We start from the raw sequence: 24,277 nt of genomic DNA on the forward strand, positions 1-24,277 counted from the left end.
CTTGTTAGTAAGACGTAGATAACACGAGGCGCATTTCGAGGAATATTAAACAAATCAGTTGCAATTTCCTGATTTTTAAGGTCAAAACAAAAGTATTGACAGCCTCAGGAAGTTTAGCGATTAAGACTCTCAGCACAAGGAGAGTATCTTATGCTTCTATAAAAATCTATGATAGTTTGTGTAAACATTCAAAAACGTACGATTATGTTCTACGGGAAGACGGAATTCTAGTAAAAAACTAGTTTGATATCGAGATAGCAAGATCACCATTACTAATCTCACAGCAATGTTAAGCAACACTGCTTATTAAACGCGAAAACTCAAACGACGTTGAAGTTTCACTCATTAACCGGGTTCACAAAAAATGCTTATCGTACAATTTCCGTGTATGGAAAACATGTTTGTCGTACAATTTCGTAGAATTCCATAAAATAAAAAAATTCTACGATATTAGCACGACAAGCGTTGTTTCCATTAACGAAATTGTACAACAACCATTTTTTCCATCAATGAAATTGTACGATAAGCATTTTTTCCATCAATGGGATTGTTCAATAAACATTTTTTCCATCAATGGAATTGTAAGAATAGCTTTTTTTTTCATCAACGGAATTGTATGACTAGCATTTTTTCCATCAATGGATTTGTTTTATTAGCAACTTTGAGGCTCTATTGACACAAAATCAACCCGTACATCGTGTTATCTATAAACAATGGATCACCTGAGAAAACTTTAGAGATTAAAACCTCTTTAACTGCGTTTTCCACAGAATCTCCAGAAGTTCGAGACAGCTGAAAGTTCCTTATTTTAATCCTAATGGAACAAAAAAGTTTACAAGACATTTTTCTTAAATAGAAATTGTTTGATAATCCATTTTTTATGCTTGATTTTTTTTTTCAAAAAAAAGAACTCAAAATATCAAAAGCCTTTTTAAGTTAAAAAACCTGAAACTACTTTTAGTTTTTTTTTTTAAAAAATCGACTTCGATGGAAAAAACAATTATTATTATGAAATGTTCATAAATAAAAACCTTATGGTAAGCATTTTTGCTAAAATTTTGCGCGAAAAAAACTCATTCTTAACACAAACCCTGTTGTTAAGTTTAAAATACCCAAAGAACTATTTCAGGAAAAAAAAAGTTTTTTAAATTTTGTTTCGATGGAAAAAATGCTTATTATAAAATTTTCATACATGAAAATTGTATGATAAGTATTTTTTTGTTAACTTTTTTGAGCGAAAAAAAAAACATTTTTTTTTCTGAGAAAAAAATTCATTCGTAACACGAACGACGTTAATAACTTTAAAATACCCTTAAAAATTTTTTAAGATTAGTTTGAAAGTTTTACTTCGGCAAAAATAATGCTTATTATAATATTATCATAAATGGAAATTGTAGGATGACATTTTTTTTTCTCGATTTTTTTGTGTGAAAAAACTCATTCCCATCAAAAATTGGCGTAATTAAGTTTAAAACACCTTGAAAACATTTTCTAGGCTTTTTTGAAAACTTTAATATTGGTTGAAAAAAAATGCTTATTATAAAATTTTTGTGAATGGAAACTGTACGATAAGCATTTTTTCCATAGACTCCGTGAACGGAATTGTACGATAAGCATTTTCGGTCTATGGAGGTCAACCCGGGTTTTGGAGACGTACCTGTATCTGAGACCGAACTGCGAGAATTATCAAGGTTTCAAAACACTTTCTAACACTTAAAATTGCAAAATGGCCAGTTGGTTTCTCAGACACTGGCCGAGAAACTTAATAACAAAAGCAAATAAGCAACAAGGATAGCCAGTTACTGTGCAATTAGCACTGAATGATCTGATTATATTCTTTCGAAAACTACGGCTTAGAAAGTTTTTTTTCTAAATTCTGCAGTTTTTTCAGCTAGTGATAAAAGGATCTGACGTAAAAATATAACTTATGCATATTAGACAGTCAGATTAATATAGGCAAATCGGACAAAATTTTTGTAGAAAATTGGTTAAAAAAAAAGAAAATATTTCAGAAAAAAAAGAATTTTTTGAAAATTTTGGTTCCCAACATTAATCTAAAAAAACTCCAAAAACTAATTTTACCTGCTTAAAATTAAGTTTTCAGCTCTTAATTTAGGTATAATTCAGCTGTTGTAAGCCTGATAGCTTGCTTTATTGGCTCGAATTAAGACAAAAAACAAACATTTCAACCGGTTTTTTCGACACTGGGAAAATTTTTAGGAATTTTTTTAATGTGGTTCGAATCACGACTGAAAGGGCTTTAATAGGATATATACCCAACCCAGTGCAAAGATTATTTGTGGTACGTGATTTTGCGTGAAGAAAAAACTAAAACACACCCAAAAACAAAATTGCTTCCCATTTTAAATAATCAGAACAAAAAAAGCCGAAACACTAAAATCACAACCCCAGTTTAAAACCTTGAACATCAATTAAAACCGCAGGTCAAATCACATCCACAGAGTTGCTGTAATTTGAACATAGCACTTATTGGCATCATCGCCAGCCTGAAAATACACGAGGAAAGCTGCATCGAAGATGGGAACGATCAGTTTTATAGCTAGTATACGTCAAGGGGAGAAAAAGAGAAGAGAAATTAAATCAGAACAAAATAGTACTCTTTTCACAAAATCTCATTTTATAACCTTAAGAGAACATTTTCGAGTCTACTTAACAATCACTATGAGTCTACTATGATTGTTAAGTAGACTCGAAAATGTTCTCTTAAGGTTATAAAATGAGATTTTGTGAAAAGAGTACTATTTTGTTCTGATTTAATTTCTCTTCTCTTTTTCTCCCCTTGACGTATACTAGCTATAAAACTGATCGTTCCCATCTTCGATGCAGCTTTCCTCGTGTATTTTCAGGCTGGCGATGATGCCAATAAGAACATTTTCGAGTCTACCTATTTTTGAGACCCTCATAAAAGTATAACTGATTATTATTCTTACTTGTGAAACCTGCTTACTCTCATACCATCAAAAAAAAATGTAATTTTTGCAGAGAGGCCTTCGGTATCTTTTTACGACAGAATTCTGGCTGAGTAGCCGTATTAACTTTACATGTTCCAAACGTTCGGACGCTATTTTCCCTTAGGGATTCGACCCCCTGCCGACCCAAAGGGTCCCCCCTTCGGTACTTTTTAAGAAATCTATTTTGGCCGACCGAGCCTAAAATTTTTCTAAAGGCGCCTTTGGCGCCAATATACTAACTTTCAGGGGGAGGGCGCGCCAAAAAAAAAGCAATTTTTTTGTCAAAATTTTCCAAAAAGTGCCCAAAAACGGCGTCTTTTCACTGCTTTAGGAGAGCTCGGAAAATGAATTTTGATAGACCTAAAAAAAGGTAGTCAACGGCGTCTCGAAGCAAATTTTACAAACGCCGTCTCGTAAAATTCTTGAAGAAATTTTTGCCTTAAATTGGTATTTATATATAAGGCAATATATAAATAGTGTTTTGGCAGAGTTCGGACAAAGCTAGTTTGGTGTTTGTACTAAAGTCGTCAAAATATCCGAAAATTTTCTGGAACTTCCGAAAATTCCAGCGCACGCCAAAGTAATGGATAGTTCATTAGACTCATTCTAAGCCTTCATTAAAAAGTCGATGACCTTGTATACTAATCAATTCCTGGTGATCACACCTGCTTAAATCTACTGATTGGTCTCTTCAACGGCAATGAGGTGTCAATTAAAAGATTAAATTCCTGGTGATCACACCTGCTTAAATCTACTGATTGGTCTCTTCAACGGCAATGAGGTGTCAATTAAAAAAAGATTAGGTCAACCAAAGTAATTTTCCGCGCACTGCCAGATCACTCTAATGACCCTATTTTGACCAAAAAAAATATACGATGCAGACAAATTTGAAAAAAAAAACAGGTCAAACCTGGCATTTTGACCAAAAAATTGCGTTTTTCGGCGCGCGCTTCCCTTCAAAATAGTTATCTATTGGCACCCCGCACTGGAGTTCCATGGATAATAATCGATTATATTGTCATTTTATAGTCAGTATCTATAAAATTACAAAAATAATCGATTATAATCCATCAAAATCTGCAACAATTTGCAAAAATAATCGATCATAATGACATTATTTCAGACAACAATTTTCATTATAATCGATTATAATCTATAGCACTCCGTTGCGGGACCCAAGGCGCTTTTAAAAACGTTTTAGGGTGTCGGCTATAAAAAGATTTCATAAAATAATGCCAAAGTAGGGACTCTTTGGTCGGTGAGGGGGTCAAATCCTAAGGAGAGGCGCCCCCTTAAATCCACCCCTGCCCATATGCATTTTCATTTACAAATTGATAAATTTTGTATGAAATTTCGGCACAATATGAATTAACTAAATCATGATAATGAATTTTCACTCCGGGCTTAAATGTTAGCTAATAAAAAAAATTCATGTCACTTCATTACCAGCACACTCACGCCTTCGATTCTGGACCAAATATAGTTTACAAAAACGCCTTTTTAGTGATACGACAATAATCATACGATTTGACTAATTAGCAGCAATAGGTGCGTTGAGTCGCAAATACCAATACATCAAAAAATTGAACAGTTTTTCACATCTGAAGCTAAAATGATTTGATTATAAACAGACTGTTTGAAAGTAACTAATTCTTAGTTTAACTAAAACAATTTTTATCATAAGACAATTGTTTTTGAAAAATGTACGATGTAAGCTGATTACTATAAGCTCTTACAAATCAAGCATTGTGTAATTGGACACAAAAATAATGCATACCAAAATATTTGTGTTCATTTTGCTCCCCTGTTTGGCTTTTTGTAGTCTGACTCTTAACTACAGCACCCCTTTTTGCCTTACATCGGGGGGAACTTTTCAACCCAACTGTCCATCATTTTCGTTTAGCAACATCGAAGAGGTATTTATCGGCCGCTCATTTCCAGGTATTTGTGGCTTCGAGGAAGGAGACGAGGAATCGTGCAACTATGATGAGGAAAATTTGGACACCCAAATAGAAAATCTTAAATATGAGATTTACTCTAACTGCCATCACAAACAATCATGCAGTGTGTTTTTGCCAGGTGTTGCTACTGAATTTTGTGAGCAAACAGCCTACGTTCAGATAGCCTACTACTGCTGGACTGAAAACGATATCATTGGAACCCAATTTCAAATCAGCCGTCAGTTTGGCGGTAATGCTTGTTTTCTGCCAAGTGAGAATTCGGTCAGCTGTTCTGAAGGAACAACAGTCAACTTCGAGGAAATTATTGCACAGGTGTACCAATCGGACGACTGTAGCGGTACGCCGATTTGTACTGTTAACTCGACTGCTCCGAGCACGTTAGTTCCGATCATCGAAAACTGTATGGGCAAGCAGAGTTGCTCATTTGTTGAGACTTTTCAGGGCGATTCTCATGAAGTTTTGGGGTGCAATGGAATATCTCTCAGTGAGTTAATTTGCGGAAATTTACATGTTTTTTATCGAAAAAAAGTGTTATTGTGATATACTAACACACTTGCAATACTACCAGCAGCTAGCTTTCGTACATAACTAAATAGCTACAAACATTACTCATTTTATATGGGTGAGACCGTCAAGTTTTCCTAAAAAAGCTCAAAAACAGCCTTTTACCTGTTTTTTTTTCTGTCAAAATTTCGGTCAAAATAGGGTCTTTATAATGCTCAGGACCGCTCGGAAAATCAATTTACTCGATCTTAAAAAAATGGTCGACAAAATTTGCGAAGATTTTTGAAAATCCGCCCCTCCCCCTCGAGAAAATTATAGGTCCACCCTTGGTAGCAAACGGTTCATAATAGGCGAGGAACTAAGATCTCTAAAAGTTCGATTTTTTTTTTGGGGGGGGGGGGGGGAGCGTATTATCCACAAAAAAGTCAAAACTTTGTCGAATTTTTTACGGTTGACCAAAATTAATTTTCCAAGCTCTCCCAAAACACTATGAAAACACACTTTTTTGACAAAAACTTCTACACGGCAAGCAAATTCAGAAAAACGTATCAAAAAGATTTTAAAATGGGCATTTTTGGTAAGATTAGATGTGAAACGGCTTTAGTCCGCAATTTTCAAGGTCAAGCTTAAGCTATTGCGACCAATGTTATTTGACGACCTGTCAATCTTTTAGCGCTGGACTAAATTTGCATGCAAACTTAGAACTCGTCGATTGTTGAAAATTTTTAGTCGAATCAATCCATTCGATTATGATTCCGTATAATTGTGTGACCAAGTTTCAATCTATCTGTACCAAATCATCCCAACTAGTTACTTTTATCAATTTAGTAGCTTAAGCAAGAGCTTCCAGTATAATTTTCAGGGGTATCGCATAGAACCAAAAATTGCGTTTTTCAACGCGTTCAAAAGTAGAATATTTTGGCATCGCACGCGCCATAGGAAACATTTTAGGATGGTCTGTCAGCTAAAAAAAATGATATCGTGCAGCATTGCCAGGAATCTAGAGGCCTCTGGGTGGTCAAGGGGTCAAGACACAACAGAGGTCGCGACCCACCGCCCCCGTAAATCTGCAACTGGTTCATAAATAGATTTTTTACATATGCGGGTTAAGCTATCCACTTCGAAGTTTTTTTTCTAGTGATTTCACTTTTTGTAATTTTTAAGATCAACGATAAAAATGGTCGATAAATCTGTGTTATTTACACAGCAACTGGCCTACCGGCTACCCTTGCTAGATAATTGGAGGTCCATAAACTAATTAAAAAGTACTTTCTCTTCCTTACAAATTGTAATCAGGAGTGAAAAAGTTTTTGAAGATGAAACTCTCGTTTCAGGAAATGCTGGAAGCGTAAGTCGCTCTCGTATCTCCGCCATGTGTGAGGGGGAATTCAACATTGTCGAAGATAGAATATCAACCAATGATATGTGCATTGGGGTGGGCATAATGTTGGAACCCATCTACTTAGAGGGAAGAGTAGAGGGGAGCAAATGTTACCGGGAGTACGTTGACTGTCAAGGAGAAGAAGTTCAGAGTAAATTGATTTTTTAAATTTCAGATACAAAAAGACTGCTCGTATCAGAGCGACCCCGTAATTTTTCCGACTGCCCTTCAAAATCTATGATTTATTATGTAGTGTTCGATTTTTAAAACACCCGGACTGAGCTCTTATTGAAAACAAGCGATAAAAAGAGAAAAAAACAGCGATCGCCATCGATAAATTATCGCTGTTCATTGCCACAGTAGCAAATTTTTTCGATAAATTATCGCTAATTTGGCTTATTTTCAGCAATGAAACAGCAATAAAAAAATCTGACAAAACGAGCAAAAATTGTGCTCTAACAGTTGTTCGACCCCCCAGCCATTAGTATTGTAGACATGCATGCTATTTCTGCGCTATCACTCCTTCGCTGAAATCAAGCTAAAGGGCTCATCAACTAAAACTCTCATTTGAAAGCTACTAGAATGAGTTGAAACTTCTTAAGTTTTAGCGATGATTTTTTACGGAATATCGCAGATTTTGCTATGCATGAAACATCACAGAATTATACATGAATCAGAGCTGGAAAATAGCAATCACTGTGACACTACAGAAAAAGTGATAATTAACAGTGGGACTTCAACCCGGGCAATTCCTTCACACGCTATTTGAATTACAAAGTGATATATTTAGCATACGGTGAAGTATTAACTGGAACAACTTGCATGCCTCTGTTCTGTTGCAACGAACTTTGAGCTGGACTGAATAGTGGCGCACCTGAAGGTGCAAACTGCTCGTATATCAACTAAGTGTTCCGATTTTACTGAAAAGTCAATTTAAAACAATTTTGGTTGAAAAACCGACGAAATGATCAAAGAATTTTTTCTTTCTTGTTCCAACTTTCGTAACAAAAGAGAAAAAAGTCAAATTGTGTTTTGTAAATTGCAAGTGGACTCCGCAACAAGGGCGCTTCTTTTCTCATCTTTCAATCTTTCTTTTTCTTTTTAGCATCTTTTCTTTTCCGAAAAACTTTTCCTGACAAATTTTTACCATGTTTAAAGACTTGTCTCCGGAATCTGGGAACATACAGAAACAAAAATGTGCGCCTATCAGAAACAAAAATGTGCGCCTATCCAGTGCACAAATTGGCCTTGTGATATGGCTTTTTAAATAGCCATTTTTGAGACTATTCAAAAATTTTTGGCGTCCTAAGCTGAAAATTTAAAAGAACATTTTTCATGCAAGTTCTAATAGTTTAAACATTGCCATTTTGTCCATTGGGACAATTATTGCGCGATAGGTTTCGACCTATCAACGCGTAAGCGGAGATGTAATTCGCCTTAGAAATCGTTCCAAATTGGTTGAAGAAAGCTTTTTGCCCGTTTTGATTTGTTACTAGGAATGAAAAATATCATTTCGTAGTTATATGCAGTAAGGGGAGATGATTTTCTCGAAACAACTTGAATTTTATTTTTTTTTTCATTTTATTTTCTATTCTTTATTTTTTTCATGTTATTACTGCTTCATAGACCTTAAAAAGCAATTGCAACACTCAGGGCTTTGCCATGATACGAGCAGTTTTGTTCAGTTAGAGCCTCACGCAATAATGTGATTTAGAAAAGGATGTATTAGCGTCTTGTATCCTAATAATACGACCAATTGACTAGCCTCAACTTTATTTTTTGGAACGCATTAATCCGCCGCTTACGCATGTTATTAGAACAAAAAATGATCAAGGTGAAATATTTTTTTTTGTATTTGAGCTCAGAGCAACAAACAAATTCCGTCGGAAGTTTTAGTTAAAGGTCGAAAAATGACTGAATAAAAACAAGACTCCTCGTATCAGGGAAAAACTTTGAACATTCTGAATGCCCTCATTTGGTCTCAAAATAATTTTTGATAGATTTAAAATTGTGAAACTTAAGAGTTTTAGGCTGTTTATATTACATTTGAAGTTTTAAACAGGCTGATACAAAAATCAGCCTGTTTAAAAGGCAATCAGAAAATACTAAGCATTTTTCGGCCGATAATATCATTAATTTGCCTCAATTCACTTTTAGAACGTAATTTTCCTTGTGTAAAGTATAAGACGAGCAGCTTCGACAGACTATGGTAGGTTACTTTTGAGGCTGCTCCCATGCAGATCAAGGGATTGATCCCCTGATGGAGGAGAGTTTTGTGAAATTGTTCTGAATACAAAAAAAACCCCGAGCATACACATCCCTACTTTCTTCGAAAGTCGAAACAAAAACAATCCCAAGCATAAATATTCCGCACTTTCTTCGAAAATTGCAACAAAAATTGAAACTTATCTGGACAAAACACCCAAGCACAAATAGTCCGAGCACAATAAAAATTGGAACAAAATGAATTTTTAACTATTTTTTGGACCTTCTTTGAACATTTAAAAAAATAATACCAAGAATTTTGAATGCTCCGAGCACAATAAATATTGGAACAAAATGAAGTTTTAACTATTTTTTGGTCCTTCTTTGAACATTAAAAAAATTAATACCAAGAATTTTGAATGTTCTTTGCCAAAAACCTATTACCAGCCAATCAATACCTTCATAAATTACATTTTTATTTTAATAGTGCTAGCTTTAAAATTGTTGTTCAAACTCTCAAAAAAATGACGGAATACTCGTGATCGGTCTGTTTTTTTCTTCACACCAACTTCACTTTTTAGCTAACCAATTTTCCAAAGTGTTCCGATTTTACTGAAAAGTCAATTTAAAACAATTTTGGTTGAAAAACCGACGAAACGATCAAAGAATTTTTTCTTTCTTGTTCCAACTTTCGTAACAAAAGAGAAAAAAGTCAAATTGTGTTTTGTAAATTGCAACTGGACTCCGCAACAAGGGCGCTTCTTTTCTCATCTTTCAATCTTTCTTTTTCTTTTTAGCATCTTCTCTTTTCCGAAAAACTTTTCCTGACAAATTTTTACCATGTTTAAAGACTTTTCTCTGGAATCTGGGGACATACAGAAACAAAAATGTGCGCCTATCCAGTGCACAAATTGGCCTTGTCATATGGCTTTTTAAATAGCCATTTCTGAGACTTTTCAAAAATTTTTGGCGTCCTAAGCTGAAAATTTAAAAGACGATTTTTTCACGCAAGTTCTAATAGTTTAAACGTTGCCATTTTGTCCATTGGGACAATTAATGCGCGATAGGTTTCGACCTATCAACGCGTAAGCGGAGATGTAATTCGTCTTAGAAATCGTTCCAAATTGGTTGAAGAAAGCTTTTTGCACGTTTTGATTTGTTACTAGGAATGAAATATATCATTTCGTAGTTATATGCCGTAAGGGGAGATGATTTTCTCGAAACAACTTGAATTTTGTTTTTTTTTTTCATTTTATTTTCTATTCTTTATTTTTTCATGTTATTACTGCTTCATAGACCTTAAAAAGCAATTGCAACACTCAGGGCTTTGCCATGATACGAGCAGTTTTGTTCAGTTAGAGCCTCACGCAATAATGTGATTTAGAAAAGGATGTATTAGCGTCTTGTATCCTAATAATACGACCAATTGACTAGCCTCAACTTTATTTTTTGGAACGCATTAATCCGCCGCTTACGCATGTTATTAGAACGAAAAATGATCAAGGTGAAATATTTTTTTTTTGTATTTGAGCTCAGAGCAACAAACAAATTCCGTCGAAAGTTTTAGTTATAAGGTCGAAAAATGACTGAATAAAAACAAGACTCCTCGTATCAGGGAAAAACTTTGAACATTCTGAATGCCCTTCATTTGGTCTCAAAATAGTTTTTGATAGATTTAAAACTGTGAAACTTAAGAGTTTTAGGCTGATAATATTACATTTGAAGTTTTAAACAGGCTGATAATATGATCAGCCTGTTTAAAAGGCAATCAGAAAATACTAAGCATTTTTTGGCCGATAATATCATTAATTTGCCTCAATTCACTTTTAGAACGTAATTTTCCTTGTGTAAAGTATAAGACGAGCAGCTTCGACAGACTATGGTAGGTTACTTTTGAGGCTGCTCCCATGCAGATCAAGGGATTGATCCCCTGATGGAGGAGAGTTTTGTGAAATTGTTCTGAATACAAAAAAACCCCGAGCATACACATCCCTACTTTCTTCGAAAGTCGAAATAAAAACAATCCCAAGCATAAATATTCCGCACTTTCTTCGAAAATTGCAACAAAAATTGAAACTTATCTGGAAAAAACACCCAAGCACAAATAGTCCGAGCACAATAAAAATTGGAACAAAATGAATTTTTAACTATTTTTTGGTCCTTCTTTGAACATTTAAAAAAATAATACCAAGAATTTTGAATGCTCCGAGCACAATAAATATTGGAACAAAATGAAGTTTTAACTATTTTTTGGTCCTTCTTTGAACATTAAAAAAAATACCAAGAATTTTGAATGTTCTTTGCCAAAAACCTATTACCAGCCAATCAATACCTTCATAAATTACATTTTTATTTTAACAGTGCTAGCTTTAAAATTGTTGTTCAAACTCTCAAAAAAATGACGGAATACTCGTGATCGGTCTGTTTTTTTCTTCACACCAACTTCACTTTTTAGCTAACCAATTTTGAAGCAAATTTTTGAAAGTTTTCGATTCATATGAAATTAGGTGATGCCTTGAACTGAGGATGAAACATATCGTTTGGATTTCAGTAAACTAGTGGGGATTTAAAAATTGTCAAACTGGAACAATTAACGTGCAATATATTTCGTTATGAACACGTACGCTGCGATTCAATACACTTTAAAAAACTTCCATATTGAAGTTTTTCAAGCAGAATTAAATTATTTTGAATTATTTCAATAATCTCATTTTTCGCTATTTAAAAAATTTTTTCAATTTCTAAAAAACAAAACTAAACTGTTTTATAGAAGTTAAATGGCAATTTTGTTACAAATTAGAGCCTTATAAACAAAAAAAAAACTTCAAAAAAGTGGCACCATCGTTGCATTGCGGTTGGTAGCATCAGTCAGTAAAGCAGTTAATAATTTCGTCATCCAAAGTAAAAATTATGAGTGCTGCCAACTGCATGTAAGCTTAGAAGAGGATTGGCATTATTAAATTATTGGTAATCAGACGCAAAAGAAAACTAAGCAGTTTATATTTTACTTCATATGCTTCCCTTTTTTGAGCTAACAAAAAAGGGGTTTGAATTGTCATAAAGCTCTGAAAAATCTGAATATAATTTCTTATATTCTTACCAGCTTTTTTTGAAATGTTGATATAAACACTTAACATTCATTGGAGCCAGCATGTAGTCATAGTTTTGCTATATAAAGTTCTAAATAAGCAGACGCATTACAAAAGGCACGCACCTTTCCAGGCTGTTTTCTAATTTCTACATATAGGGTGGATCCGAAGAAAAAAATTTGTATGCTTCTTCCATCTAAAAATGCCATCCATCAACAGTAAAAATGCCATCCATCTTTACTGTTGATAAATTTGGCTAGCCCGCTTCGATTAGCACACGCTGGATTAGCACACGCTATGATATATTCACGTAGAAGTGCAACTACAAACATATATTTTTTTGGCTCTTGGCATTTGAGGTTCCACATGACTCTTGAATTTATTGATATCAAAAACAATACAATTCTTGCTCCACGTTTTCTTTTCTCGGGACGCATTATGTTAGCCTGATAAAATCGTGTATAGTTTTGTAGGTCATTTAAGGTTACATGTTTAGCTGATGCCTCCAAGAGTATAAACTTGATCGTCGCTCAAACTTTGTATTGCAATATCAAGATGAGTTTTCATATTACCGTTTCGTGACTTACTAAATTTGATTGTTTTATGTCAAGTAGAAAAATTTAATTTTACAAATTTCCAAAAAAATGAACAACTGATGTTTATAACTACAAGTTGTTTTTTGTTTAGATGGCCTTGAAGTTTGTCCAACCAACCAACTTTTTGACTTCACCACACGATCTTGCCAAGATGAAGACAGTTTCTACTGCACTGCCTTACCACCTGTCAACTTAACCGCAACACCTGTGAGCTCATCTGAGATCCGAATCACGTGGGACATGGATCCTGACTCAACTGCGGATAGATTTACAGTCAAGACAGAAAGCGAAGATGGTTCTCGAGATGACCCTGACAAAATACCTGTCGACTCAAACGCTCGTGATTTAGTTATAGGTTCGCTAAGAGCAAATGTTCGTTATACCATTTCAATACAAGCTCATGAGTCGATTTACGACAGTATCTGGACTGAAACATCAGCGTACACTTACCCTTCAAATCCAGATATAAGTGTAGGCAGTGTGAGTCCCAGTGTTGTAACCTTTCAAGCCCAAATTAATTCGCAAGAAGTTGACGTTATAGTAATCAATCAAACTATTCCAACTCCTGACCCGCCAAGAACAATAGAAATTTCGGCACCTGGATCATCATTTTTTGTTGACAATTTGGAAGCTGGGACAGTGTACACGTTCAATATAGTGTACAAAGGTACCGATTCCGGACTAACATCACTTTCGGAACAAGACATACGAGTGGTCACAAAACCAAATCCAGTCTCAGATTTGCTCGTTGAAAACAACAACCGAACAGACCTTTTGGACCTTTCCTGGGTTTACACTGGAAACGTTGATTCATTTTTGGTTAAACTTCGTGTTCTAAGCAGTAAGGCTTTGATTTTTGAGAATCAAAATGTTAACTGGACTCTAAGAAGCCTGGAACAAGATGGTCTGACACCAGGAGAAACGTATGAATGTCACGTGATCGTGCGTTACCAGGGAAGAATCAGTGTACTTACAGAAAAGGCCGGCCAAACCATTCCTGATAGGGGAAACATTGAATTTCTGAGCCAATCCGATGTTTCGATTGCAGCCAGTTGGTCTTACTCTGGAATCGCGACCAGTTTTGAGCTGGAGTTATTCAACGCTGATAACGAAAAGATTGATGAAGCAGTTGTCAATCATCCAAATACGAATCACAATTTTGTAGGTTTGCAACCAGCGACCGGATACTTTGTTGAAATGCGAGTTGTCAGCGGAGACTTGAGGTCAAACTTACCAAGGGTTAAAACTGTTCTGGGCTTCACAGACCCCAGAATTGTCTCAAATCTTAGGGCAAGACCGATTTCTAATACATCTATTGTTATAACATGGGACCATGAAGCATCGGCCGAAAGATACCAAATTGGTTAGTTTATTTTATTTTAATGACATGTAATAGTATCACAAGTTTAGCTTCAAATGTTTTTAAGCCAGGCGAGATTTTCAACCAAATCTTGACAATGTTGTCATATTTTAGTTTTCAATAAAAAACGTCAAACTTCAAAGCATAAAACTTCAGATTGCACATGAATTCTGATCGCCTTTGATAACTTAATAAAAAATACATCAAAGACTTGTATCAACACCTTTTTGAATTCTTAATGCATGAATTTCAGTGAGACGACAAATTTTTGTTCGAAAGCAAAAAAAAATTCGGTTCTCTGTGAAAAGACCATATTCATAAGTGAGCGAATATTCGCACCAATCAAACATAAATAGAAGAAAATTTCTTTCAGACCAAAAAAATTAAATTGAATCAATGAAAAAATGCGCTTATAAATAACCGAGCTACTCATATGAGGCGGAGGCCCTTATGTTCGGACTGACTTTGAAAAGGTCTCAAATAATTTTTAGCGAAGAAAATCTTGTTTAAAGTGCAATTTTAGAACTTAATTGATTACGCCTTGACAGGGGCGTGCGCAGAAATTTTTCTAGGGGGGGGGGGGGAGGAGAGGACAGAAATATCCTTGGCAGAAGTTTCATTGACTACTGGTAGCTTCCCTAAACTTTTTGTAACAATGTAATCGTTCATCTGAGGCATTTGGTTCCTTTAACGAACTATTTGCTTATTGATCAAATTTGAGTTTAGTTCCATTTTCACGTAACCGTCCAGCTTTCTCATCAACACTGTAGCGAGGATGACACAGTCCTTCAAACACTTGCCAAACTTCAAAACACGCTTTAACAGATCATTTATTGTTCCCTCTAGCTTTAGTAGAACTTGTGACAGTGCCCGCTTCCCTTACCTCGATTTGGAACCTCTCGGATGATGAGTATATGCGCACTTGTCATCCATTTTTACACTCCCTTAAGTAGGATTTGAACAAGTTTTTAAATTCGGATGTTCTGATCAGAATTGAAACCGGGGCTGAATTTGAGGCCCGGCCCCCTTGGGAAACGAAAATTTGAAGCCCGTGTCGGGCCCATTTTTGATGAAAACACAAACTTCCTATCAAACAAGTAAATTGAAATTCAAAGATAAATTTCAAAAAATCAAAACTTGGTAAGTCCCTTCGGTACCTCGTAATGTCCATATCTTTATACATACCTTTCGTCTTTATAGACCTTTTGCAACACACTGCACCAAGCGGCAGACCTCAAGACCACTTTGTATCAACCATCGACCGTTGCTAACATAGTCCGATCGCTATCTCTTAACCTAGATACAGGTTGTGCTTTATATTCTGTTCACTCTTGAAGGGCTTTTCTGATTCCTAAGTTCGATTGATACCGAGTATCTGATTCGACATTTATTCCTAATTATATACATACATATATATTTATATATATAATATATATATATATATATATATATATATATATATATATATATATATATATATATATGTGTGTGTGTGTGTGTGTGTGTGTGTGTGTGTGTGTGTGTGTTATTCACAGTTTAATTTACAATATTCTTTTAGTTTTTTACTTTATGAATTAAAATTTGCGGGTAATGTCATGGCGCGACCAGCAGTTCCTGTGAACAAAGACAGGACTGACCTATTAGGATTTGCCCCTTTTTGGGTGACACCCTCAATCAACCCCCCATTCCTCTGGATCGGACAATTTTTTTGGCAGTGGGCCCGAAAGACAACAGTTAGCCGACTGATATACCAACAGACCCAGCGGAGATCATCGACGAAACTCCTCCGAAGCCAGAGCCACCTTGACCAACAGAAAAATCTCCAGCGGCAAGCGCACGCGTTCTGAAGAACCAAGCAGACGTCTGCCAGACGGAGGATTTCAATCGTAAGCGGTGGTTTTTTTCTCTCCGAAACGAAGGGAGGAGAACATTCGCAGACTCCTATCCCCAACTAACATTAGCGTAATCTCCTTCGAAGAATTTCACGATCATTGTGAGGCTCTCTTCAAAACAGAGGTTTACTATACTGTCGAGCGTCTCGAAGTTGTACAATACAGTATTCACGCAGGACAATGACACTTTCTCCTCGTTCTATGTCAGATTGAACGGACAAGTTGCAGTATGCAACTGGCCGAAAGCCCAAGAGAGGGAAGTTCTCAAGGTCCCTTTCCTAGGCCGAATCCGAGACATCGACGTACAACACCAACTCATAAGACTCAAAGCCAATTTATACGGCACATTCAAGCTCGCTCTAAAATGCGAAAAACGAGCTAACACCTCGGCACAATTTCAAAAACTTCTTCCTCAGCTCTTAAGTTCCGGTGTTGTCAAACTCAAGCACGAGTCAGCATTCTCCATTCAATCCGGAAAAGACAATTCCGGCGGGCATGTAGACCAAAAAAACCTTACTTTCGCCAAAATCAGAACAGCAAGCCATGTTATTTTTGCGGCAAAACCAACTCTCTTGAACAAAAAAAACGTGTTCAGCGACGGAGGCCACCTGTAAATTTTGTAAAAAGCAAGGAAACTTCGCTGAGTGCAGTAATTTGTCAAAAAAAGGGTCAACCTAGTTCAGGACGAAGAGGAAACTTCTAATTCCACGTTAGACTTCGGTTTTACTGGTCTTGAAGTTGATAGCGAACCCTAACAGGTAGTCTTCCATTAACCCTCTAGAAAAACAGGTGAAGGTTAATAGCAACGAGCTTCTAGCGTCTACCTTCGGAAAAATCAGGAGTCTCAGTATACTCAGATCGGGTGCAAGCTTCTTATACTCAACTATTGGCACCGGAAGCACGGTCTCATTTTTGACTAAGCGTACAGTATGTTTCTTGTTATAGAAAACCGTCTGTAAAATTCTGAGACATGACGGGACACCCGGTCGGTACCACATGGGTAGACTACAACAAACGCCAGCAATTTACTAGGTCTCGTTTTGCACAAGAAGCTAGGCGTAGTATAAACACAGATTGGACCACCTGAAAAAAAAACACTTTGGAGGAACATACCCAAGATGCAATATCGGCGAACTTGAAGTCATTTTTTGCACAAAAGTATGCACATGTTTTCAATCGATTGGGTCGATCAAAAAGCATAAAGTCTGTACAAACTTCAAAAAATTACTTGTCTCGAGACTAGGAAAAGGAAGGAAGTCTCCCATACTCATCCAAGACAGTGTAGCCAGGGAGATTAAGAATCTAATCAAAGTTAACCAACTTTGAAAACTCGAAAAGTTCTTTACGTATCATTTTATTGCTCCAATTGTTATCACAGCGTAGGAGGATGGGACTATCAAACTAGCTCTTAACGCGAAGCCTAAGAACGCTCAAATCAGGAAAAACAGGTACCAGATGCCCAACATGCATGAGCTGATATATTCTGTAGCCCGAATCGATACCAAGAACTTTCCGAGAAAAGTTCAGTTCACATCCCTGAACCTTAAATATGCCTGCAGCCAACTTCTACTCTCCTCACTGACTAGTAGTCAGCGCGAATTTAGTTTTTTGTGCAGAGAAGCCACTGGGACATATCGCTTCAAGACGGGATTTTATAGCCTCACCGACATGCCGACCGAATTATGAAAGGCAATGGACTGTACGTAACAGAGTCTGGATGGAGTCATTTGCTATCTTGACAAAATTCTGGTGATCACCAAAGGCGATGTGGCTGAACACAATGAATTGGTGGAAGGAGTAATGAAGAACTTGTATACTGAAGGTTAGGGTCTTAAACAGAGTGAATGTAAAATTTCAGTCAATCACTTCATTTGGTTAGGCTACAAAATAATTGTGAATCGGTATTCTCCGCAATTCTCGAAGATCGAGGCCATCAAATTTCTCAAACCACATACATTGACACAGTTACGTTCAATTATGGTCACCTTGAACCACCTATAACAATTCATCCCGAAATTCGCAAATATACGGTGCACTTCAGGTCTTCTCTGAAAGCCTGCAACAAAAAATCCTTCACATGGGGGAGGAACAAAACGTTGCGTTTGTAAAACTCATAGACCTTATAGCTAATATTTTGAGCGTTTTGCTCGAAGACTCTTCAAAGCAATCTCGGCTCAAGTGTGATGCTAGCCATAGTGGCTTAGGAGCGTACCTCGAGGAGGCAGTAGAACCGAAAGTTTGGGCGCCTGTGTTTTGACTGACCATAAGGCTATAATCTCTGCACTCAATGTACACTACCGAAATAAATCGTACCAATCTCACCGCTGCTGGTGGGTCGATCGATGATTACCTTTTGATTTTGAAGTAATAAATGTACCTGAGTTTACTTTGGGCATTGTTGGTTTTGTATCAAGGTAACCAACATTCAATGCCCCATTACTGTCTCAATACGATAAACTTTTCGTTGAACATGGGCAAATCTCTTGTAACGAAGTCAAAAAAAGTCATCATGGGACTCCCGGGACTATTTGGACGCCGAATTGCTGACAGAACTCACGGATGAGGACAGGTTTCTGGGCCAAATGAAGAGAGTCATAATTAACAAGGATGTCACGTCTATCAATTAACTTTGACCCTATATGGCGCAGTTCTTGACTACGGCAGCGGTTGTGAACAACTGTGTTATCATAGAAAACAAGCGGGCGATCCCGGGCAACTCCAGCCTGCAATCTCAGCCAGACTTCATCGGTCACACCCAGGACAAGAGGCTAGGATGGCCACCTCAGAGTCTTTTATTCGCATACATGGTTTTCCGCAAACAATCAGAACGGATCACGGATCCGGGTTCAAAGAAAACTGTAGAGACAGAGGCATTAAACACATCCTCACTCCGGTGGTAGATTATCGCGGAAATGGACTTGTCGAACGCTCTATACAAACAATTAAACGTCAGCTAGCTAAGGAAAAGCTACATGCTAATTTTTAAAACCTTGAAATCCACTTTACATCAATTAGTAGAAGATATCCGGAAAATGAAGCACATGATGCTCAAAAACTAGTTTTACGAACTACATTTTGGTAGAAAACCAAATACTGAATGGTCTGTAGCTTATAACAACGTTGTCAATGATGATACTTCAGCCCAAGGACTATAATGAAATCTCTTAACTCCGGACTAAGTCGCTGCCAGGTATACAATCTAGAAGAGCTATTAACGAATGATCGTGAACCGACTCAAATCCTGTCACAGCTCAAAAAGAGCCTCCCCCACCATGTCCGGAACCGTATTTAGCAGATGCAAACGAAACGATTACTTCTCAAATTTCGCCCACTCAGCCTCCAGCGCCTCAGTCAACAACCGCCGATTAGGAGGATAATCGAATTTTCTTCCGTGGCAAGAAACCGTCACATTTCTTCCGTGACCCCTTCAGACATTCAGTCAAAGCTATTGAAGAGGAATGGAGTGACCAACCTCCAGCGCCTGCTACCGACTCACTCTCGCCACGCAGAAAAATAGAGCTTATTCGAAAACGACCTTTCCCAGTCTTTCAGGACAGAGTGAGCCCACAGAATGATCGAAACAGAATGATCATCAAACGGACCAGTAACTGATCCTCAGACGGACGGACCAGTGGTGAAACTTATCAAAACTCTTGTAAAACTTAACATTTTGAAATGAAAAATTTATAAACAAACTAGTTTTTAAATGTATAACATGCAAAATGCATGCGGGACCTGTCTATCATAGTTGCTTTTTCGAGGGACCACTCTGTCATAGTAGTTACAACCCTGCGTTTGTTGATGATTTTTTGTAAACTTGATTTTCCCAGTCATCGTAACACCTCCGGTCTTTTCTACATTTTTTCGCCTCGTCCTCTTGACATATTCAAAATTCAGAGAAAATTAGATAAAGTTTTTTTTATACCAGTTGTTTTTTTATCGGGCTGGATTCTTCATACAGTCTGAAAAATCTGGATGTCTTAAGGATGTCAAAATATAAAATGCACCCATTATTTTTTTTTGCAAAATTAAGTGGTATGAAAATTGCGATCCTGGCCAATTCGGAATAATCATTGGGCGATATACCAAAGATCTATTAAAGTGTAACGTGAGAGGCAAAATGTTCTGGCCAGAATTTTATTCCACATTGAAATGACGCAAGCTGATTGGTCCTAATTAACTAATAATGCACTACCAGAGAGGCACTTTCTACTTGACATTGCATGTTGGGGGAAAATAAGTGTTAAGACATCTTAAAACCCAGGCTGTCTTAAAGTTCATTTGGTCTCAGAATTCACTAAGCATTAAGATACCTTAAAACCCACTAAGTGTTAAAAAATAGGTGAAAATGATCTTGCTAGCTTTAACTATAACAATCATTCAGGAAAAAGATTTAAGAACTGAACTCTAGATAAAGGATCTACTTAACAATATCTCTCCCCCTAATAAAGAGTTAAGATGTACCACTGGTAACTATTGTATCTAACTAAAGTTAAAAGAGAATAAAAGTGTTGGTTGAATTAAAACTGACTGTAGTCTAAAAAGAGCAACTAGTGAACCGAAGTCCACTGGACTTCGTAGAGTTAACATTGACTGGTACGTAATTAGATAATAGAGGTCAAGGTTATAACATACTAAAAAAACTGAATCACAACATTCCCCACTGCACAAAAATTAATATCTGCCCGCTCAACGATGTAGCCAATATCACACGTATACTCCATCTCCCCTCGCTCCACTAGGGCCAAAGAAGAAACAACACGTAACCACATTTAGCACCAATGGATTTTTACAGAGAGTACAAATTACAATGGAGGTGATTATATGGTAATATATACAGGCTACTTACAGGTTTACACAGATATCAACACTGAATGTACAAAATGATATGAACAATTGGGGTTATGTACCATTTGTACAATTAAAGCAAACTAACTAACTCACTAACTAGGTAATAAAAAAAAAGTTTTGGGTTATCCAATGGATAAAAGCTAAATCAAATACGTAACATATCATGTTACCATAGTTTAAAAGTTTTCAGAGTTTGTGACCGTAGTGTTGTATCTAGTATGGAAATTATCTGCCTCTCTTCTTACATCGGTATCGATACCCGAGGATATGTCACTGCCGTCGTCATCCTGAGTATTACTGGTAACTTCTACGAATGGTGGCGATACCCATGCGGTCCTTGTCGCCTGAGAGGAAGGTGTTGAGAGTTGGTCTTGTGTGGTTTCAGCAACCAAAATCGTATGACGTGGGATCTCATCAATGGGTGTAAGATAATCCGAGGGGGACGTCGTACAGTATGATAAATTTTGTTTTGGACTCTTTGCGCCGGAAACCGTAATTAGCGGTTCGTCATCGGAGTCTACTGCACTAATGGTCTCCGTTCCGAGCGTCACTTGGTCGATAAATCGTCTATCACCATAGAATTTCGGGGGGCCTGGATTTCTTCTTGCACGAAGTTTTGCGGGTATCGTGGTCTTTGGTGTCTCCACTGTCTTCTCCGGAGAGCTATCAACTCGAATTGGGTCGTCACTTGTGCCCGTTGGTAAAGTGACCGTTGTCTGCGTATTTGTCTGGCTTTTTACGGTACTCCTTGGTTGATCTTTCGAGCTCGTGATGAATGTTCTCCTCTTTTTGCCAGAATTTCCAACCGTTGGTGTGTAACTCATCGAAGGGCCTCCTACATTTGAGTCCTACATTTGGAAGTGCCTCCTACATTTGGAAGTAACTTTTCTGTCCAATGGTATTTTCCCCACTCTGTTAAATAGCCCTTTGTACCTATGATACAGATTAAGGGTCGTGTCTGAATAGTTATTTAACTTACACAACTCTGGGCGTGATATGTTGTTGACGGGTAGTAGAGGCTGTCGTTGGGCTATCTCTATTCCAATTCTCGGGAGATTGTCGTTACCCAGGATGTTCCTCTCATGTTCAGAAGTGATAAAAAATGGGGTTTCGTCCGCGATCCATCCATTGGATTGTAATCTCACTACCACTTTCCCGATGATGTTGATTGTGTCGTTAGTGAATCCGCAATATAGTTCCCTCGTTTTCTTCTCAACTGGCTGAATCTTCAACTGTGGATTTCTCAACTTCAATTCGTGAAGTACATTTTGTTTCAGGAAGCTCACTGGGCTTGCCGAATCCACTGGAATGTTCAAGTTGACTATTGCATCGTCTCCCAAACCGATGTTGACAAGTTTCTTGGTTTCCAAACCATTGGTATCGTAGATTGTTCTAATGTTGAGAACGGATTAGTCATCGTTATCACTTATCCCCTCTTCGGTCCAAGCGTTAATCACTCCGCAAAAATTTTTTTCGCTTCTCACCTGAAAGTCTTCTGGGGAATATGAACAATTTTGACTATTTACAGCTTCATCTACAATATTTACAGCGGGTTTTCTTCCTTTCGATTTACAAAGTCTTCCAAAATGTCCTTTATATTTACAAATATTACACACAATTTCTTTCGCCGGACACACATTCAGATGACCCTTGGTAAACGCATTCCCGCATTTCATACAAGTATTTGATCTTTCTATGTTTGGTTCCTTTTTTACGTTGTTGAAGTTTTTATACCCTCTCCCACTATTTCCTGTCGTGTTGAAAGATCTAGTCATATTGGTTAGTTTGAGGTGGTTATAGTAGCCTTTTTCGTCAATTATTGCTTGGTTTAGTGCATCCAACGGATTGAGAGTTTCCAAAAGTAGTCTACGTTGTAAGTCGCAGTTTTTCATGTTAAAAATAAATACGTCTCTGATCCACTCCTGTTCTGCATTAATTCCAATTTCACATGATCTTGCTAAATCTGATAACGCGCCCCAAAATTGTTCATAGGATTCTCTATCCTTTTGTTTCTTGCTCAATAGTTTGTATCGTTCAAATGTTATGTTGGTTGGTTTGATAAAAGCCAATTCTAGCATTTCGTAAAATTCCTTGAATGAGATTCCTAGGACTTTTACCCTTGGATGTTTCTGGGCGAAAACTCTTTTGCCTTCCGCTCCTAAGGCCAAGTATAGGATTGACCTTACTTTTTTATCGGCCTCATATCTACTCATTCCTCCGAATTTCCGTTTTTCTTCTGCTAGTCTTTTCTCTTCAGCGTGTTCGTAGACTCGCATTGTTTCTTTGTTTCTGGCCTCCCTGGCTTTCCTCTGTTGGTCAGTTTCTGACTCCTGGGCACCTTCTAGGATCGGTAACGTCGTCTCCCCTTCCATTGGTTCTTTGAGGTTATCTAAGTCTAGATTTTCCTTCGCGATAATAGCCAAATGGAATTGGTCTATCCAATTGTTCCATTGGGTGGGAGGTTCTACTGTGTGGTTCGGCCAAAAGGCGGGTATTCCCCTCAGGTTCGAATCAGTTGTTGACTGCGCCATAATAAAGAGTTAAGATGTACCACTGGTAACTATTGTATCTAACTAAAGTTAAAAGAGAATAAAAGTATTGGTTGAATTAAAACTGACTGTAGTCTAAAAAGAGCAACTAGTGAACCGAAGTCCACTGGACTTCGTAGAGTTAACATTGACTGGTACGTAAATAGATAATAGAGGTCAAGGTTATAACATACTAAAAACACTGAATCACAACACCCCCCCCCCTTCCTCCTATGGTACCTACTTAAGAATCTCCACCCCTATAAATAAATACAGTAAAATAGCACTGATCTTTCTGTTGAGAATTCCTATTTTGCTGCATTCTGATTGGTCGAAAATCGACCATTTTCAATCCCCCCCTTGAAAGGAGGGGAGATTCTTAAGTAGATCCCAGATAAGATTTGTATTTTTTTTGCTGAGATGAGGAGTAGTAACACGACCACAAGTAATTTTACTTACCCTAGCCACCAATAAAGCCGTTGCAGTTTCTTATCAAATTGCCAAAAATTCGGCTAAGAAAAACTATTTCATTGTTCCGGATTTGAATCTCCCACATGTTGATCAGGAGTGTCACGTCCTCAAACTTGCGCCACGATTACTTGGAGGCAAGTTAGAAACCCAGAAAATGCTGGATGCACCTGTTTAAAAACTTTTATCTTTGATTGTACTGCTACCGAAATGCGTAATTTTTCAAAGTTTCGAAAAATAGACTTTACGCAAAATCCTAGAGACTTCTTCAGTAAAGTAGGGGATTAGCCGTTTACTTAGAGGAGAAAACTACTATTCGTTCCTTCAACTGAATTCTTTACCGACTTGGTTAGGTACTTTTTGAAAAAGTGAAATACGATTCGAAGAAAAGATCAAATATTGTAAAACTTGACTTTACCTCAATGCATTCACCTTTCTCTAATAAAACATGGGAAGGGCATCTTATGCAG

At 37.1% G+C, this 24,277-nt stretch overlaps 2 protein-coding genes across 2 annotated transcripts in view; both read left to right on the forward strand.

Moving 5' to 3' along the window:
- Window positions 1-24,277, forward strand: part of LOC134852140 (uncharacterized) — a 487,803-nt gene that overhangs the window by 184,187 nt on the left and 279,339 nt on the right. The window lies entirely within an intron of this gene.
- The window catches only part of LOC134852136 (uncharacterized), a 37,715-nt gene continuing 18,022 nt past the window's right edge, over window positions 4,585-24,277 (forward strand). The window contains exons 1-3 of the mRNA XM_063868429.1: window positions 4,585-5,417; window positions 6,772-6,969; window positions 12,800-14,071. Coding sequence (XP_063724499.1) covers window positions 4,742-5,417; window positions 6,772-6,969; window positions 12,800-14,071 — 2,146 coding nt within the window. The 5' untranslated portion in view covers window positions 4,585-4,741. The remainder of the gene's footprint in view (window positions 5,418-6,771; window positions 6,970-12,799; window positions 14,072-24,277) is intronic.

The sequence above is a fragment of the Symsagittifera roscoffensis genome, chromosome 7, assembly GCF_963678635.1.
Source record: "Symsagittifera roscoffensis chromosome 7, txSymRosc1.1, whole genome shotgun sequence".
Taxonomy (NCBI): Eukaryota; Metazoa; Xenacoelomorpha; order Acoela; family Convolutidae; genus Symsagittifera; species Symsagittifera roscoffensis.